At 43.1% G+C, this 20247-nt stretch overlaps 1 protein-coding gene across 2 annotated transcripts in view; it reads left to right on the top strand.

The window, feature by feature from the left end:
• ELMO1 (engulfment and cell motility 1) overlaps positions 1-20247 on the top strand; it is a 488584-nt gene that overhangs the window by 443247 nt on the left and 25090 nt on the right. For both annotated transcript variants that reach the window (XM_056118196.1, XM_056118195.1), the window contains 2 exons: positions 7427-7539; positions 20124-20231. In XM_056118196.1, coding sequence (XP_055974171.1) covers positions 7427-7539; positions 20124-20231 — 221 coding nt within the window. The remainder of the gene's footprint in view (positions 1-7426; positions 7540-20123; positions 20232-20247) is intronic.

Here is a 20247-nt window from a genome sequence, read left to right as displayed (position 1 = left end):
TCATTCTTTCTTCCATTTCTTTCCATCCTTGATATTTTCAATTTTGTAACTGAAAACCAAACATTTGCCTTTGATACCTTCCATTCCCTTGTCTTGTTATTCTGTCTGACACAGATGGGCGAGTTCATCCAGTATTCATCCTCTCCTTCTGACTTAGTTCACTTACATGACATCATCCACTTCCATTTGCACATTGCATAGTTTCGCCCTTCCTGTGGCTGCATAGTATTCCATTATGTACCACCTTGATTAGCCAGTGCTCTTTTGTTGGACATTTGAGTTTCCAAATCCTGTGTATTTTGCTGAATGCTGATTTTATGAGGCCTGTCTCAGCAATGTGCAAACAGCAGGAGATTTTATTATACTTTGGAAAATAATCTTTAAGTTCTAAAGATACCACTTCATTTGAAGCCAGTTGATTCCAAAATGTCTGAAACATGACTTTGTTCCGAGTAAAAACATTAACTGCACATCAAGGGTGAACACTTTGCTTTTACTTCATAGTTTACTTCCTAAGGTTCTTCCTATGATATTTTGAAGGTTTTTCTCCCTCTATTATAAGAAATGCATGCCTTTACATTTATTGCATAAGAAGAAGCAATGAAAATATATAAAAGAAATCTTCTATACATATGAGATTTTAACATCCTAATTAACAATGGGAATGAAAAACTGCTTGGCACACAGTGATATTCTTGCTGTCATTCAGGAATAGTTACAAAGACTGTTAATAAACTACAGCATTTAACAGGAAGACAGTGGGCTGCACCATCATTAAAACTGGCAGGTGGAAGTTGGCTTCAACTTCTCCTATAATGCTTTGTTTTTTCTTTTACAATGATCTACTAAGCAAGAACCTCTTGTTTAATTGCTGACTGCCAATATGATTTGCTAGATAAACTCAAATCAACAATGATCGTGTGAAAGCTTGCAGCATTCACTTTTTCACCATACTTGTATATGTTCAGAGATTCCTTTCAACTCCTGTCTGATGTCCAGGGACAGGCATAACCACAGGCACAGGGTACCCATTACCCTGGGCTTTAAAGCTGGCAGGGACCTACCTCAGTCTGTGCTGTTTGCATGGTTGTCAGTACTCAGACAGTGGTGTTCATACCTAACTTTCCCGTGGAGATTAAGAAATAAAAACTCCAGAGCTGAAAAGTTCCTTAAAGGTCATTGAGTTCAAAATTTTCATTTTGCAGGCAGGGACAGTAGTGCAGATGAGGCCATTGTACTGGTGCAGAACACTCACCTGCTAAAGCTCACCTGCATCTGATTGTCTTATCTGACTGCCTCTGTGCTGCATGAGAGGTTCCCACAACCCCAGAAGGCAGCTCTCCTCTTCTCCAGGGCCTCTGTGTTTTCTGGAAAGAAAGATGCAAGTCCTGTTCTGAATACATATTTCAGAAGACTTGTATTCTGTGAGTTGAAGAAGCTGTTCTATTTCCTAGCCCTTGGTGAGTTATTCCAGAGAGGAAGCACCTGTTATTTTCTACTGTTAGAGAAGACAAATATCTCTGCACAATTAGTCCAGTTAATGGATATGAAGAACTTGGGTCATCCAAAAAATTAGGCCATATAAGACAGTAGGGGAAGAAATGAAGATATAATGATAGGCCCTAGTGATGCAGAGATGTGGAGACCCAGACCAAGAAAGCCCAAGGACCTGGGATCAAATTCCAGAACCACCAGAGCAAGTCATTGAACCCATCTATGCCTGTCTCAAAATGAAGGCGTCGCTCAGTGAGTTGTTGTGAGGATTCCGTGAAATAAAAAAAAAAGCACTTCTCCTATGCTGGCACTTGACGTACAAAGAAATGGTCACTCTTGCTATTACTGGGTGAAAGCCAGAATTGAACAAGCTGTTGGCCTGTTGATGTGTAAATGATAAAAAAAAATGAGACTCTGCTTGTAGGTTTGTATTTCTCATCTGAGAAAGTAGATGAGAAACACAAGCAGAGCCAGAAATAATACTGATTCCTTTTCTGTCAGTCTGCATCCTTGCCAAAAATTGGGCCACAAACTTTGTTGACAGATTTCTCAGAACTGCTGCCAGTAGAACACGGATTCATTTGAACACGGTTTCCAGTGTTTGATGCTCTTGTCCAGTATTTATCATGGGCCATGTGGTACTCTACGTGTTGGTGACTTAGCAGAGAAGAGAGAACAGGTGCAATCCTCGGCCCCATAGTAATTGTTTCACCGGAGAGAAAGAGACAATAAACATGATGAATAAGATCATAGTAAGCTGAAAGGGAATACATGCAGTGGGACCAGGAGGCTGGCAAGGGAAATGTAGAGTCCACTGCTTCAACTACAGTGGCCAGAGTGGGTAAATGTGTTTCAGGGACCGTGAGCATCTGACAGAAGCAGTTCCAACAGAGGAAACCACCAGTGGATGTAAAGGTGCAGAGGTAGAAGCTGTTATGTGTGCTCCATGAGCAACAGTGAAGCTAGTGTGACTGTAGTAGAATAAAGTCAAGAAGACTGGAGGGTGAGGCCTGTAAGGAGGGAAGAGTCAGAAGTCAGAGGGACTTGTTGAGAAGCTCTGGGAGACTTGGAGCAGGGCCCAGCATGAGTCCTTACTTCAGAATCAACTCTTGGTCTGCTGTGTAGATACTGAACTACAAGGAAGCCAGCTTGGACACTGAGAAGTCAGGTGGGATATTATTATCTATATGTCCAGCACATAGATAATAAGAAGTTGTCAGAGTCTCTATACCAGATGAGGTTGACTCTGGAATAAGAAGCAGTTGTGTTTCCTGAATGATTGGATGTGGGTGTTAGAGAATGGTAAGGGTCAGGGGTGAGATGGAGGTGTGGGATCTGGGGCACTAAAGCACAGAGTAGAGCAGGTTTGGACAGAGGATGAGGAGTTCAGTTTCTGGCTTGCCAAGTCTGAGGAGTCTCGAGGCTCCATAGAGTTGTCTGCATACAGTTGATATTAAAGGCCACGGTTTTTTTTTTAATTTTTATTAGTGAAACACCATGATTCACCATGAGGTACAGTTGTGGACTTACAAATTTTGTGCTTAGATTTCAGTTATACAATGAGCAAATACCCATCCCTCCACCAGTGCCCATTTTCCATCACCACGGGTCCCAGTATCCCTCCCACCCCCCACTCCCCCATCCCCCCCTTCCTCTGTGGCAGGGCATTCCCTTTTGTTCTCTCTCTCCTTTTGCGTGTTGTGGTTTGTGAAAGAGGCATTGAGTGGCAATCATGTTTGGTCTATAGTCTACTTTAAGCATGCTTCTCCCATCCTGGGAAGATCCTCCCAACACCCTTTATTTGGTGTTCCCCTCTCTATCTGAGCTCCCTTTTCCCCTAGCATGTGTGGCTGGCCTCCAAGCCATGGAGCAAACCTCCTGGTACTAATCTCGGCCACTCTTGGGTGTTAGTCTCCTATTTTGTTACTTTACATCATTAATCATCAGGGAGATGCAGATCAAAACAACAGTAAGATATCATTTCACACCACAGAGACTGGCCCACATCCAAAAGAACAAAAGCAACCTGTGTTGGCGCGGATGTGGAGAGAAAGGGACCATCCTTCACTGCTGGTGGGAATGCCGACTGGTTCAGCCCTTTTGGAAAACACTACGGACGATTCTCAAAAAATTAGAAATTGAGCTCCCATTTGAACCAACAATACCACTCCTGGTATAGTCGAAGTGACATCTGCACTTGTTTGTTCATTGCAGCACTCTTTACAATAGGCAGAATCTGGGAAAAACCTGAGTGCCCGAGAACAGATGACTGGTTAAAGAAACTTTGGTACATCTACACAATGGAGTACTATGTAGCTGTACATCTACACAATGGAGTTCTATGTAGCTGTTAGAAAAGATGAAGTCATGAAATTTACATACAAGGCCACAGTTTTTAAGAGCTGAAGCAGAGTACAGCTGGTAGGGATTTTGCCTTGCATGTGATCGACCCAGATTTGATCCCCAACATTGCATGAAATGGTCCCCTGAGTCCCACTAGGAGCCATCCCTGAGCCCAGAGCCAAGAATAAGCCCTGTGTACTACGGCATGTGGATCATATACAAAAGCCAAGATCTGAGCTCTGAGACCTTTTGGTGTTTTTGGTTTTTTTTTTTCTAAATAATAAATATTGGCCAGGAAATGAAATTCTAAGCCTCTAGCTGATCATGGTTGGATGTGAAATGAATTAACCACTTTATTATTTATTTATTTTTATTTTGGGTTATACCAGCAATGCTCAGGGTCGCTACTGGCTCTGCACTCAAGAATTAATCCTGGCAGTGCTTGGGGGACCATATAGGATGCAGGGGATCAAACCCGGGTCGGCCACATGCAAGGCAAACACCCTCCCTACTGTACCATGGCTCTGGTCCAGAGACCTTTCAGTGTTGATACAGAAGCTGATGCATTTCTATGTAGTTGACACTATCCCTCAGCCTAGTATCCACAGTGCCTACTTGCTATGGATGACTGTCTTTGTTTTACTGTGACCAATTGAGTTATTATGACAGAGAGCATATGGACTTTAGAAAATTAAATAACTACTATTAGATTCTCCAGGGAAAGTTTTTCTCCTGCTGATGTGGATGAGAAATGTGTTGTCCATCCAGATCAGGCCCAGGTTCAGGTGACACCATCAGCCACAATGGTGCAACTGTACATATGTGTCCCACAGCCTCACTGGACTGGAATTGCATCTTTTTTTCCAAAAACGGTGCCATACTTTGACTTGCTCTTCATTCTCTCATATCCCCTCTCTCCTTTGATTTATTGCAAGATATTTGGTTATAACTAGTAAGATGATGATGAAAGTAAGGCAGAGAACCCAGGAACTTGATTCCGTGGTCCTTGGGCAAAATGTCAAGCCCCAGTGATTTCTGCAGTGTTATTGCCCCAGGAATCTAAGCTCATCCTCAGGAACATTGGGTAGGGATTATATATGTTTCCCTAATATAAGGAATGAGGTGGGGGAGGGATTAGCATCAAACCCAGAATGATCAGGGCTTACTCCTGTCTTCGAGCTAATGATCACTCCTGGTGAGGCTGAGGGAATCATATAGGATACCAGGGATCAAAACCCAGTTGACCACATGCCAGGCAAATATATGGCTATTAAGTCTGTTATAAAGAGGAAATGCTTAGAAAACGAAAAGCTGTCCCATTTCCTATATTGTGCAGTCATGCTTGGGAGCCTTTTGGGGTTCATAATAAAAAGGGCAAGTCACAGCTTAGCATATTTGCTGACTGTGAGTCTGTCCTTGGTGGCATGTATGTGAGTTGCACCCCGATCCTCAATAATGCCCTCCATTATTTTCTTCTCTCGGCTCTCATCTCTGTATCTTCAGCTCCATGTTAATAACTCAAATCCAACCAAATAGCACTTTATTGAAAGATTAAATCTTGAGCCTAAGAACCGACATTGTTTCCAAAGTCTTCCTCCCTCAATGTCTTACTTGCTTGGTGCTGCCTCTTCCTCTCTGAGCATTGCCCTGAGTTGGAAGTCAGAAGCTGTGATTTATTGTCATATCTGATTCCCCTCACCTTCTTTCCTTTCAGAGAAGGGTTTATCAGAGTCACAATTTACAGAGTTCATTTAACAAAAGCTGAATGCTGATAATAAGTCCATTTTGTGATCTGAGTGCCTGAAATGGAACCTTGGGAGAACAGCAAGGAAAAGCTCTACAAATGCAGCCAACTGTATCATTAAGGGCTCTGCCTCCATATTCTGCTTTATGTTCACTCCAAACAGTATTCAATGAAAGGATATTTGAAGCCATGCAAATGTCCGAAATGTATTAATGAAGTACCAGAAGTACCTGGGAGATAGCCAGGTTCCTACTGTACCATATTTACTTATTTTGTCTTATAAGATGAAATAGGTAGCATAAAGAAGTCTTGAGATTTTGAGAATAAAGAAGTCTTTATTCTCCACATCACCTATGTGGACTGTTTGTCTAATTGTAAGGTAAGAATACTAATCTAGGGGATGAAGAGAAGTAGTACAGTGGGTAGGGCACTTGCTTTGCATTCAGCCAACCTGGGTTCAATCCCTGATATCACATCCCCAAACCCTGCCTGGAGTAATTTCTGAGCACAGAGTCAAGAGTACAGCAGGCTACACCCCTCAAACAAAACAACAAAAGGAATACTGACCTGCGTAGGTATCCCCAAAGACTGGGGACAGAAGGCAGGAACTATTAAATGAGCTGTTGCTACAAAGGACATTCCCAACTTTGTAGAACGGAGCTATCAAATCTCAGTGTCTTCCTCACCTACCAGGTAAAGACAGGTTGCCTGCAATCCAAAGCCAAAGGTAGTCCTACACTGTGACATGGGCATATGGAGTATTTCACCTGAGGAGAAGAGGGATTCTTACTTACTAAAGCTGGTACACAGCAGTATCTAGTATTGTTCCATGCTCAATGCCTGCCCAGTACATCCAGTGCACTGTGCTAACACTCTCTCCTTTTGGAGTCAGAGCAGGCTTCCAGGAATATTCTCCTCCTTGTTTTACAGTAAGGAAACTGAGCCTTAGGTGAGCCACGTGAAACGCTGGTCATAGCAAAATCTGGATTGGAAAACACTGAACTTCTGAGTTCTAGATATCTGTTCTAGTCATTTATTTCAAAGATACTTGGGGCTGGGCTCTTGATTTCCCTATGTAACTCCCATTCTGATTCTTTTTTTATACTTTCTTTACTACACTAGGGCATAAAATTTGCAAGAAAAACAAAAACAAAGAAAAACTCTTCTCTTGAAAAAGGAGGAAGGAGGATTTGGAAACCTATCATGATATCTTTATAGCATAGGACCTCAAATTAAATTACATTACATTAGCCTGAGACAAGATGCAAATAATCTTTAATTTATCTCATCATTATCCCAATCTCTATGGGCTAGAATCTAGGTCAATGTTTTGTTCACATTTGTAAGTGATAGACTTGAAAGCAAAATCTGATCCTGTAGTTTGTCCAGGTGACAGTGTCTTCTGTGAAATAGTAATTGCCCGTCACCTAATTTTTCTGTTTGGTCTGATAGCAAATGTAGTCTAACTATTTAACTTCTGGGGGTAAGGGGATGTCATCGGAGATTTATTGTCCTGCTAGAACTGGATGAATTTTTATATAAATTTTTATCTGTGGTTTTAGAAAATAAGAGAAGTCATTTTTCAGTGTACTTTGGTTTAAAAAAAATCTGCAGATTGTTTGGTGCTTTTGTGGGAATTCTGTAAATGTCAGACAACCTATAGTGTTATTGTTACAGATAGCCTTGTCCATTGATATTTAATAAAGGATTCTGTAAAGTACCAACCTGGGAGGTATTAAAATGTTTATGAAAACATGCAGCTCCCTCCCCTACCCGGGATGCCCTTTCAACCAAGCAGTGTTCTCAAGACTTGCTTGAGATTAATGTGTGTTTATGCCTTCCTAGGGAACTAAAGGAGAAAATTCAGCCCGAAATCTTGGAGCTAATCAAACAACAACGCCTGAATCGTCTCGTGGAAGGGACCTGTTTTCGGAAGCTCAACAGCCGACGGAGGCAAGGTACCATGCCCAAGACACTGCAGTCATCAGGGCAAACAATGGCCAACTCTGTGGGGAGCCCAAGGAGGCAGGTATTAGATTAAGGGTAGGCAACACCACCATATGCTTGGGACAGAAATGGTCCAAGTGAGATCTGAATCCTCTGCTCATCCAAAAAAGTGACATCTTTAGTTAGAAGACCATGTCATTCAGGAGCCATTCACAGCCGTCTGGTGCCTCAAACTGCTAGTGACAATTCAACGAGAGCCAGTGTGTATTTAGAGCTGACTATGTGTAGGACTCTCTTTCACAGTTAGTAACTCATTTCATCTTCAAAATAACTCATCAAGTAGATTTTGTAATAATGCCCAGTTTACAGGTAAGGAAAAGAAGTCACTCAAGTATTAAGTATCTTACCCATATTCACAGAAGAGCAAGATTTCCTGCTTTAGCAGCACAGTAGTGCCTACCTTTAATGACTGGCTTGGCAGCCAGCAGGCTGGTACCCCTGTTGGAACTGGTCTTGGTGCCTTCGGTACAGTGCACCCTGGTTCCTCATATGGACTCTTTGCTCAGGATTATTTTATTTGCAAGCAATTTGAAGATGTAAGAACCAGGTCATCATAAAACCCAATTCATTTGTTCTATTAGGACTGTAATTTTGTTTTGTTGATTTTGAATTTTATATTAGATACTGCGGTTTTATGATAGAGTTCTGTTTTAGGATAGAGTTTTGTGATAGAGTTTGATACATAAAACCTTCCAGCACTGCACCCTCCAGAGTGCCCAGTTCCCACACCATTGTCCCAGGGTCCCTCCCCCATCTCCCTGCTATGCTCCTACTGAAGATCTGTCTTAGTTTCTGTTGCCTTTGGTAATTTTTTATTTCCCACATATGAGAGCAGTCATTCTGTTCCACTCCTGATTGACTTTACTGAGCACTAGACTCTCCAGATCCATCCACTGAGCAGCAAGTTGCATGATTTCATCTTCTCACAGAGCTGAGTAATAGTCCATTGTGTATATGTACCATAGTTTCTTTTCCTAGTCATCTGTCTTGGGTTGTTTTCAGATTTTGGCTACTGTGAATAGTGCTGCAATAAACTTCGAGTGCAAATGTCTTTTCTGAATAGAATGTTTTAGGGTAGATGCTAAAAAATGGAATTGCTGGGTCATATGCAAGCTCAATTCCTAGTTTTTAATGTTGTTTCGAAAGAGTCTGGACTAGTTGACATTCCCACCAGTAATGAAAGGCTCCCTTTCCCCCATCCACTCCAACACTGGTTGTTTTTGTTCTTGGTGATTTGTAAACCTTTAAGACTAACTTCTGAATTGCCTCTATTAATTCTAACCCTGCATAAATCAAATTATAACCGGGTTCATTTGAATAACTTAGGGTTTTAGCAGGAAGAATTCCAGCTCAGGCACAGGACCCCTGCAGTCCTTCTTGCCAGTGGGGTCCCCAGGTGGCCTATTGAGCGGGGGAGGGGAGAGGCAGCTGGTAGCCTCAAGGGAAATCTGCCATTTTTCTCTTGCCACCTCTGCCACCCCAAAAGGCTGGGAAAATCTAGGACTGTGAAACTGGTTTAGTGGGAAAGGGAAGTTAGCCCAAGACCTCACCCAGGCCTCTTGGAGCCTTTCCCTCACAGAAAGGAATTTGGGGAGGAGACAAGCAGTAAATTATAACAGATTTTATTTGGACATTTTGGAGACTAGGGAGGGAGAGAGGGAGAGAATTGAGGGAGGAGGGAGGGAAAGATGGAGGGAGGGGGAGAGAAGAGACAGTGGGGGGACAGAGAGAACCTGGGCTTCTCCAGGTTAGAGAGAGAAAAAATAATACAGTTGAGAGAATACAGGCTGCTCCAGAGTGGAGTGTAGCCAAAGTGCACATCCCAGCATTAGATATGAAAGTATGGAAGGATATTCATCAAGAGGGGAGATGTGGGTGACACATGTGCTTGGCACCACACATGCTCCACTATGATACATGGACAGAGAAGCACACGAGCTCGCTTCCTTTGTTCAGGTTGACTTTAGTAGGGTTTCTCCCAAGCTGCCCTCAACTCCCCAGGGGCTTCCTTCCTACTGTTGCCACAGACAGGTAAGCTGTCTGTTGCTAGGATGGTTGCCAAAGGGTAGAGCTGGAAGAGTTGATGGTCTTCTTTGAAATTCCTTTCTGGCCTTTGTTTCGGCTGGAGCTTCTCTCAAAAGGGGTCCAGCCTTCTCTGGGTTTTTGCTGGTCCCTGGTAAAGGTCTCACCAGGCCTTAGTTCCTCTGTTCACGAGGTGGATTTTTGCAGCCTTGGGGCTGTTAGTCTTTTTCTTTTTTTTTTTTAATTTTTATTAGAGAAACACCATGAGGTACAGTTGTAAACATAAAAATTTTTGTGCTTGGGTTTCAGTTATACAATGATCCAGTACCCATCTCTCCACCAGTGCCCATTCTCCATCATTTACATATTTTTTGTTGTTAGTGAAACACCATGAGGTATAGTTATAGATTTACAAATTTTGTGCTTGGGTTTCAATTGTACAATGATCAAACACCCATTCCTCCACCAGTGCCCATTTTCCACCACCACGGGTCCCAGTATCCCTCCCACTCCCCATCCCCCCATCGCACCCTGCCTCTGTGGCAGGGAATTCCCTTTTGTTCTCTCTCTCCTTTGGGGTGTTGTGATTTGCAAAAGAGGCATTGAGTGGCAATCATGTTTGGTCTATGGTCTACTTTCAGCGTGCTTCTCCCATCCTGGGAGGATCCTCCCGATACCCTTTATTTGTTGCTCCTTTCTCTGTCTGAGCTCCCTTTTCCTCTAGAGTGTGTGACTGACCTCCAAGCCATGGAGCAAATCTGCTGGTACTAATCTTGTCCACTCTTGGATGTTAGTCTCCTATTTTGTTAGTTTATGTTCCCCAGATGAATGCAATCTTTCTATGTCTATCCCTTCTTTCTGACTCATTTCGCATTACTTGCCAAGAATTCATTGCCATGAGTGTCCTTCGCTATCTAATGCCTGCCTGCCCCATTGCCACACTACTGGCTACAAGGTCCAAGGCCCAGATCCTGCTTGAAGAGGAAACTGAGAACTCAGGTGTGGGAAGGGCTGAGGAACTGAGGCATGAGGCGGGTGCAGCACAGGTCTCAGCGCTGTGCAGAGTGCAGACAGTAGGAGTAGCTCGGGAGACTCTGGCAGATGGTCTTAAACAATATGGATGTGCTGTCCCCACCCAGCTCCCTCAGTCACTAATGACAAGCATCAATTCCTGTTTGTGCTGAGCCCATTCTCCTAGCCATTGACTTTAATGGTCTTATGCGGAATATTGAATGAATCCTGAGCATTTTAGATGTCAGCATTCAAAAGCACATTTTAAGATAGGGTAGAGCTTCCATGGAGAGAGTGAATCCATGTGATTCATGAACCCAGTGTGCTGGATCTTGGCCTCAGGGAGAACAGTGCCAGACAGAAAACGATTAACTTGAAGCTGGGACTGATCCAGTCTGCTGGGAGTGGGGGTGGGGAGGCAAGGAGGATCTGGCAGGAGGAACTCAGGGATTCCTTGCCCCCACTCAGCCTTGAGGCACCGTCCACTCTCTGCACTGGGCATCATCATCAGAGTCCACTGTCTTCCAAGAGCACAGTGACAACAAAGCCCAGGCATCGGGACAAGTGGAAAGAGCCTTAGCCCTCCCTCTAGGAGTGTGGCTTCTCCCTCAGTGCAGCTGCATCACCTTGGGGCAGTAACCCCAAGTGAAATCTTGGGAGGAGAAAGGTAACTCTGAGAGGAACCTAAGAGGCAGCAGCAGAGGTTAACTGCTGTTATTCTGGAAGGTCAGGCTGAATACAGGCAGGGAGCTGGGGATGAACAGACATGGATGGAGACTTACAGGAGTGTGTGTGACTCTCTGGGGGTCTTCAGAAAGACAGAGGACCCCTCGGGGATGCAAGGTTGAGCTAGTAAGTGGGAAAGCCAAATTAGCTGATGTGTTCATCAATTGTATGTTAGGATACCTTCATTGATTAGGAAGAATATAGTTAGTTCATATTGGGAATATATTTAGTACATATTGTCCCACAAAGGTGATTTATAATGTTTTTGTTTACTTGATATTCAACAAAGGGCACACAAGAAGGGAAAAAAGGAGTGACTACTAACCCGTATTGCCTCTATTACTACCTAGTGAGAATCCTTCCTAACATAATGCCAAAAACCCACTTTAACCTTCCAGCTATTTTATCACATTCCTTCCAGGCTGAAATGATTGACCAGAGTAATTTTGTTTCTTAACGTAATGATTATAGTATAAGGCTTTTGTTTAGTTTTTAAAAAATTTTTTTTTGCTAAAGAAGTGTTAGCTCCTTATCTGTAAATTTTTCCAATTTTCTAAAAATGAATTGCCTAATGAACAAAAGAAAGAATAGCATCTAGATTATGGATTTATTAGTTGAGCTTTCTGGGGAGCATAGCCATCTGTGTTTAACATAATATCATCCTTCCAAGTATAGAAAGGAAAGCTTTTTGGTGTTTGGTAAATGGATTTAAAATCTGGTGACTCACTCTATGTGCTTAAAAATAGAGATTCAAAGCAAACTGTGCTGAAATTGGTTTCCTATCTTCTCATCCAAACATTTCATTTAAGTTTATACAGATTAACGATGAATATGTTGCCAATCATTTCATCACTTTGAAAAAGATACTCCGCCAGTCAGCTCTCAGACTAGTCAGCCCAGCTGCCTGCCATTTGCCCTTTGAGCTTAAAAACGAGCAAACCAGGGCCAGAGCGATAGTAAAGCAGGTATGGTCCCCAAGCACTGCCAGGAATGACCCCTGCGCATTGCTGGGTGTTGCCCCCAGAACGGGAAAAAATTAATAAAATAAGCGAAAACAGAGCCAACTCCAGAGGAAGGCCTGGCTCCAGTCCCTTGCTTGCCCAGGAGATAGATGCACACAGATGGCTGGATTAACTGGAGTTTGGAGAGAAGGAGGGCAGGGCAGGAGCAAGCATCCAACCCCAGAGAACCGGAGAGCAAGGAGCTGTGTGCCAGGCCGCCATGCACTGGCAGGCTGAACCCTGAGCTGGTCTGCTCTGTCTTTCCACTGGCCTCACTTGCAACTCTGCTACTAGGGTGGCATTTAAGGCCTGGGGGTTTCTGAGCACATTAGTCCTGGGAGGTAGTAAGCCGCATGAGACATGAGACACAGTAGACGTGGCCCACGCCCCTGCCTCCAACTCCCACAGCCTTAGGTGGTGACTCGCTCCATTTGACTGGCCTGATTTACTCTCCCACCAAGCAGGAGGATGTCACTTCCTCCAACACAGAGTCTTAGGAGTTAGACCAAATCACTCGTCTGTAGCACTTAGAATTCCCGGCATACTGTCAGCCATTCATGAATGACACTCAGCATCAGGTGTAGCGTGTGGTTCCCTAGATTATAGATTATTTTGCTTTGGGGTCACACCTGGCGATGCTCAAGACTTTCCCTGTATCTGCACTCAGGAATTACTCCTAGCGGTGCTCCAGGGACCGTTTGAGATGCCAGGAGTCAAACCCAGGTTGGCTGCGCACAAGGCAGACACCCTCCCTGCTATACTGTCCCTCCCGCCCCTGTAGATATTTTTTTTAACATGGAGGTGGGGTGGTAAGGCCTCACATCCCTGTCTCCTCAATCCTCCTGGTGATATCACCAGGATTTCCTGTGCTCTAAACATCTGCAGGAGAGTGTCAAGTTAAAATCCAAGAGGGCATCTGGGTGTATTTGGTTATATTTGTAGGGGGTTCCCACACAGTGCTCTGGCGCCCCCAGCGGGGGCCCAGTTCCAGAGTTCCATGGCTCCATGCAGGGGCTTGAAGATGTGGTGCTGCTCGGGTCTTGTAGAGCTGGGCACTGTCATGACCACCCCAGCCGTACTCTAGGGCCACCAGGCAATGCCTAGCAGTGCTGTGGACATCCAGGGCAGTATCTAGTGACACAGAGTGCGGGGAATGTATGGTGCAGTGTCATCGGACTGGGCCAGATGCCTAACCCCCAGATACCTTTGGGACCCTGGAGTTCTCTGTATTAAACTTTTTTTGCTCTCAGAGTATCTGTAGGTTCAGGAACCACCCTCACTGTCTCGACATTTCAGAGATTTAGGTCTTTGAGAATCACTTGCAGTCACAGGCCTGCCAGGAAGTTTATTTCAAGAAACGAAGGCATGGAGCCTCCACTTCTTGTTCAGCATGCTAGCTATTTTATTAGTCCACTCCATTCTCTGACTGTTAACATGACAAATATAATTGGGACCCCGTGGTGGGAACACCATGCGGCCCCCTGCCAATCACCTGTTTCTCTGCTGCTGCCCACTGGGGTTCAGGCTGACCCTGTTCCTGTGGCTCAGTCAGAAACCTGGAGTGTGTTCCAAGGCAGTAACTGTGTGAGCCTTTTGAGGAAGAGGTCGGTTTTTCTCTACCCTTGTCTGGTGCTGGCTTTTCATGTTCACTGAAATGTTTAAAGGCTCAGTTTTATAAAATAGCAGGTATAAATAAGCACACATTCAGAAGGAGAAAAGCCAGCTCCCTCTCAGAGAAAAGGAGCATTTCCCCAAAGACGACCATGGTTCCTGTTGATTGTAGAGGTACAAGTAGCATGGATATGAGTAGTGTTCACCAATCCTCACCGCAAGAAGATGCTAATATAAGATGGCTTCGTGGATAGGTACAGGATGGAAACTTTATATGACATGATTTCATTCAGATTTTTATTGGCAGGATTCAGCAGAGGAAGGCCAGTGTCCGGAGCTTTTGGTGATCTGGCCCCAACTTCACAGCTGATGTGTCAAATTAGGGATGTTACCCGGGTTTAAGTGACTCCAGAGCAACCATTAGACCAAATAGTCATTAAAAGGGTTCATGTTGAGATGATGTGCATGAGAAGCTATTACTGAGATTATTGTAAACCATAGAATCACAATCAAAATTTCCCCCTTTTTAACAAAGGGATTGGAACAAAGGGTTCGGCCTTATCTTTGGCTGTGTAGGAGACAGCATTCTCCAGGAAGTCAGAATTCTGAATTCACCATGATTCCATTTTGAACCGTGTCCTGGGAAATGACGCATATTTGAAAGCTGGAATAAGCTTTTACTCTGCCAGTAGTTTTTGCCCTTCTTTACTGGACCCACAGAAAAGAGTCCTCATCACATTGTCTGCAAGGTGGCGTTTCCCCCTGGAAGCAGTGCTAGGGCCTCCTATTCTGGATTTGGAAAACCTCAACTTTAGACAGAAGGACCACTGTCTTGTGAACACACTTAATGTTCCACACATTTTTCCTTGAAAAAGATTCAAAAGTCTCTTAGAAGTGCCCAAATAATGGATTTTAGTAATGGTCTGCTTCCTCATACAAAATTCTAGGGTCTAGAAATCAGCTGTGCACCGCAGGCTTTGCACCCAAAACAAAAATATCCTTGATTTGGGTCCTTCAGGATTCGGGTCTTGCTGAGCCAGACCCGCCCTTCACCCTCATTGGTGGTGCTGATTTCTCAGCTGTCATTTACCCTTAAACTACCAACCAGCCCCACACTTGTCTTCAGCCTGCATGATGGAGACAGGAATGGGCAACCTTTTTTGACAGAGCAACCCATGGCTATTTAAGTTAATTAAAAATAAATAAAATTTGACATTGCCTTTCTTACTATTGAATAAAGTAGATGCAGGGTATTAGCCATCTTTGCAGTAAGTTCTGTCAAACAGTGTTGTGAAAATCACATTTGTCAGTGGTTATTAGCTCCATAATGATCTATGTGACATTGGGAATAGCTTTAATCAGTCTTGGAGACCTTACAAGGCTCGTGAGCATTGAAACACAGATTTTCCCTCTTATCCTTCATATGCAAAGACACACACACAGAGAGAGAGAGAGAGAGAGAGAGAGAGAGAGAGAGAGAGAGAGAGAGAAGCACAAAATTGTCTTAATATTTCACTTTTTGAGTTAGGAGATGAGAGATGGCTATTAACGTACTAACATCATAATTGACTGGAAGACCTCCACATTAACTCCTGCTTTCTCTCTCATTGCTAGCAAACAATCTTTGATAATGTTCTCACTGCATCCTGCTAATTGCTTTTAGTGACACAATCCACTCATTCATTGCCCAAAGGGATGGAGGAGCTGGTAGCATCATGCTGAGTTTTGAAAATAAATGCACGTTTTTCTTACCATAAAAGAAACTGCAAATCAAAGTGCTGCTGGTAGATGACTAAAATGGTCTCACTCAACAAGTGGGGTGCCATGCTGATGGGAGCTGGCTGCAGTGCTGTCCTTGAACATAGATGTCCCTGCAAGACCAACAGTCCCAAGGTGTGCTGAAGAGCTGATGACTTTTGTGGGCTGGACGTTCCAGCTGAGCAGCCACCCATTTGATTATGAATCAAAACACCCCAATCTTTTCAGCCCCCTTTCCAGTGCTTTGTCATTCATCTAAGACTTGCTCTTTGAAATAGAGGAATGCATCGCTTATGTCAGTGCATCAAAAGATTCACCACAGTCTTTTGGGTCCTACCTTTTCAGTTTTCAGTATTTGACAAAAGAGATGAACTTGTAAGGAAGAAGAGAAGAACTTGCCAGAGGTAGGACTAGAGGACAGTGGTGAAAGCCAGTGAAATTTAAGATTCTTGATGGAGGAAACTGTACTGTTCAACAACCAGACATTTGGGGTCTTTGGGGTTTTCTTTTTTTTTTTTTGGCTTTATTTTGTTTTTGAACCACAGCCAACAGTGCTCATGGCTTACTCATGGCTCTACACTCAGGGATCACTCCTGGTAGTGCTCAGGTGTCAGGAATGGAACCTGGGTTTGCTGTGTGCAAGGCAAGCATCTTCCTCACTATACCAGGGCTCCAGCCTCACCAGACATTGTTAAGACAGGGTCCAGGTAGTGTTTGTGCTTCTGTTTCAAAATAAAACATTAGTTGCACCTTCACAAGAAAGATGGATGTTTTGCTTCTTGTATTCCTGACCAAGAAATACTGTTCTTTAACAGTATCTGAAAAGAAAAATATGTTTCCCAGGGACCCTTCCCAGAGCCTTGATTCCCTGTAGTTCAGGCAGAACTGCTGAATCCGTTGTTAATCCCATCTCAGCATCTCAAGCCTGGGGAACAGTTTCTGGCAGCCAAGAGCTCCTTCTTGTCTTTGTCATGTCTGTCTTTCCCCATCAAGATTTTTTTCACTGCCCTTCATATAATACACATTGTAGACATTCTTTGAATATCCGTTGGATAAATAATAATACACATCACTGAAAACATAAGAGGCATGAAGTTTTGAAATCTTACATAATATGACATATAAATGCAAATAAGTTGTATGTTTATTATTCCACGATATCTATTTGTATAAATTTGTACATGTTGAATTTCTGGCAGATATATTGAGGACAATTGATCCTTTGGTTATGCTATATTGAACATTGATCTTTATGTTACTATGACTGTTTTCTAATTCTTACCCAGTTTAAGGTACAGGAGATTTCTAGAGAGAGTACGATAAAACCTTACTTGAAACAAGGCCCGAAGTCCAGAGGCCACGGCCTTCCAGGATTCTGGACCTCTCAGCCACTCTCTCCAAATGCCCACCACAAAGAAAGCAGGAGAAAGGAAAATGTACTGCATTTTCTCCAGTGGCATTGTGATCATCACAGGTCATTTAGAAGAGGTGAAAATTCTCTTGGAGGGCAGGCAGCCTTCACAGCCTGGCATGCAGAGCCACAGGATTGCTAATGGCCAAAGCATGCTTCCTTCTTTGGAATTTATCATCTTTATGGTGAATTACACATCAGATTCCCAAATGTGTTCTCCTTGTGGAAAACTCATTACTTCACATCTGTCTAATTGAAATGATCGAATTACACAAAGAATAACTTTATTTTATCCCTTTGAAATACTGTTCCAGCATGGAGATCACTCCCAAAAAGTAAGACTCAAGCTAGGGGATGGAGCAATAGTATAGCAGATAGGGCACGTGTCTTACATGTGGTCAACTTGGGCTCAGTCCCTCGTACCTCATATGGTCCCCTGAGCATGCCAGGTGTGATCACTGAGCACAGAACCAGAAGTGATTCCTGAGCATCCCCAAGCGTGGCTCAAAAACAAAACAAAAAAAACCAAAAAAGTAAGACTTCAACTTCCATATAACTCAACAGTATCACTTCTTGGCATGTACCCCCAAAACACAAATATACTGATATAAAAATATCTTATGTACACTTTTGCAGTTCTTAGTACAACACCAAGGATATGGAAACATCCCAAAGAAGCTGTTGCCTAAGTGCATGATGGAAACTCAGGGAAACGATGAGACCTTGCAGTTTGATCCAATTTGGGATGGAACTCTGGAGGGTGTCACATTAATCAGAGTAAGGCAGAGGGAGGACAGGAGCAGCTAATCTGACTCATCTGTGGGGGGAGGGACAGAGAAGAGAGAGAGAGAGAGAGAGAGAGAGAGAGAGAGAGAGAGAGAGAGAACAATGGAATGCGTGGTATCAAGTGATGACAAAACCTTGGCCTTGTATATCAAAGCTGACTTACCAAGTAGGGAGAAGGGTAGGAAGGGTGAGGAGAAGGATGAGAAGTAGCATGCGGACATTGTAGGGAGGGGCTCCCAAGCACTTTAGTGGAGGTAAGGTGTACACCCAAATCATAAACACTAATACTGTTGTCAGTGCGTTACCTGAAGTACAATAAAAAAAAATTTTTTAAGAAATATTCTTCTAGGGGCCCAAGAGATAGTGCAGTACAACAGGTAAGGCCCGTGTCTCGCATGTGGCCAACCCAGGTTCAATCCCCAGCACAACTTACGGTGTACTGAGCCACTCCAGGAGTGATCCCTGAGCACACAGCAAGGATGAAGCCCAGAAAAACACCAGGTATGACCCAAAAAACAAAAATTAAAGTTAAATAAATATTTCTTTGGAAATATGAAAAATATTGGGCTTTTATATTAAAGACCATTTAAAAAATTCAGTAATTCAAGATATTTTCCTGGTCACAAAAAAAGCTTGATTTTTCTCTCAGATTTTTCTGTCAGTGTTGAGAGTTGTTTAAATACATGACTATCATATTTTGATTCCATTCATGAATTCTCTGGGTATTAGGAAGAAAGACTGAGGTTTTAGCACCTTGCTTTGTGTCAAATTTGAGTACTTCCTTGTTCTTTCTTTGTTCTTTGTGTGGCTTTTCCTTTCATTTTATAACTTTAATGCTATTAAAATCACAGTTAAAATATGGTTTTTCAGTGGAAGCAATTTTGGAAAACACTTTTCCTAAAATGTTCTAGAACAATTGAAATAACTCTTTAGTCAGAGTTACTTCAAAACAATCTATGTTTGTAGAGGTGGTGATGAGGTGATTGGACTCAGGTCTTGATGTTTACCAACTACCTAAGGGACAAAATGGAGAGGTGTAGGCGATAGACTTTGTGCCTTCAGCATTTGGACCAGCTCTCCTGGGCCTTCATTTTCAATTTTGCAAATGTGACTGTGTGATTTGTGTGTTGCAGTCACTGTGCCAAGGGATTGGGTAGTGCACTGGTCAAGATGATGACCATCTCAAGAGAACCTGACTCTCTCCTTGTCAGTCTAATGAGACTCCCAGGTGTCCTTGTCTTCCTCTTCATGTTCATTGCCTGCTGGAACAGGCATCTTATCTGGGCTCTGACAGAGAATGGGAACACTTAAGGCAATTAACATGTGGTCACCAATAATTTCAGTCCACACCATGTCACTGGTACAAAGAAGAACCAGAGTACCTCAGAGAAAGGAAAGCATCAGCAGCCATGATCAGAGAGGGCTTCCCAGTTCCATCAGAGCCTCTCCTCAGACCTACAAAAGGATGATTGTCAGAGTTTCTTACCACACAGTCGGGGCTTTGCTTCATTTATACCTTAAAGAGTTATTTAAAAAAAACTTGTTTTTAATCTAGAAAGTCAGACAGGTCAGTTGAAAAAGAAAAGTGATGTGTTAGAAAGAGACTGTGTCCCTAGCCATATCTATTTTGAGAACTCAACTCTGGGAATCAGAGGGATAGTTGAGAATATTCTCATTCTCGGGGGTGAGGGAGCTGGAAATGTCCTGTATCATCTACTTTGTTTCTACATGAATTCAAAAGTATATCACTAGCATCCTAACAATTCAGTCACAGAACTATGCACTTGTTAGCATGAGTGGTAGAGGCATTATTGTACCAACTAAGGGATAGCACACAGCCCTCTCACCTGTCTTTCTATCACAGAAAGGTAAAGCAACAGAGCACTAAGGTTTTCCACATGTCATTTTTCCCTATTCTCTTGTGTAATGAAAAACAATTCCTTTAAGGTTATAGACACTGATAAAATTTAACACTCCAAAAACTATCAACTTAACCAACACTTTCCTATGTAACTTTCCTAGGTTACCAAAGACTGATTAAGCCAAAAGTTATAAAGGTGTTAACTAAATAAATTGTTAAAATCTAAGGGACCCTAGCTGTCATTTCCTGAAGAGTTGAAATCAAATGAACTGTTTGGCCCTCCTGCAAGGCGCTATCAATGTTTCGGAATCCAGAATCACTGACTGTCATTTGTGTTTTTGTCCTCAGATAAGTTTTGGTACTGCCGGCTTTCACCAAACCACAAGGTCCTGCATTATGGAGACTTGGAAGAAAGCCCCCAGGGAGAAGTTCCCCATGATTCCCTGCAGGACAAGTGTAAGTGACTCCTGAA

The sequence above is a fragment of the Sorex fumeus genome, unplaced genomic scaffold, assembly GCF_029834395.1.
Source record: "Sorex fumeus unplaced genomic scaffold, SorFum_2.1 ptg000037l, whole genome shotgun sequence".
Lineage (NCBI taxonomy): Eukaryota > Metazoa > Chordata > Mammalia > Eulipotyphla > Soricidae > Sorex > Sorex fumeus.
Note: the sequence above shows the minus strand (reverse complement) of the source record. Positions and strands in the feature narration are given on the sequence as shown.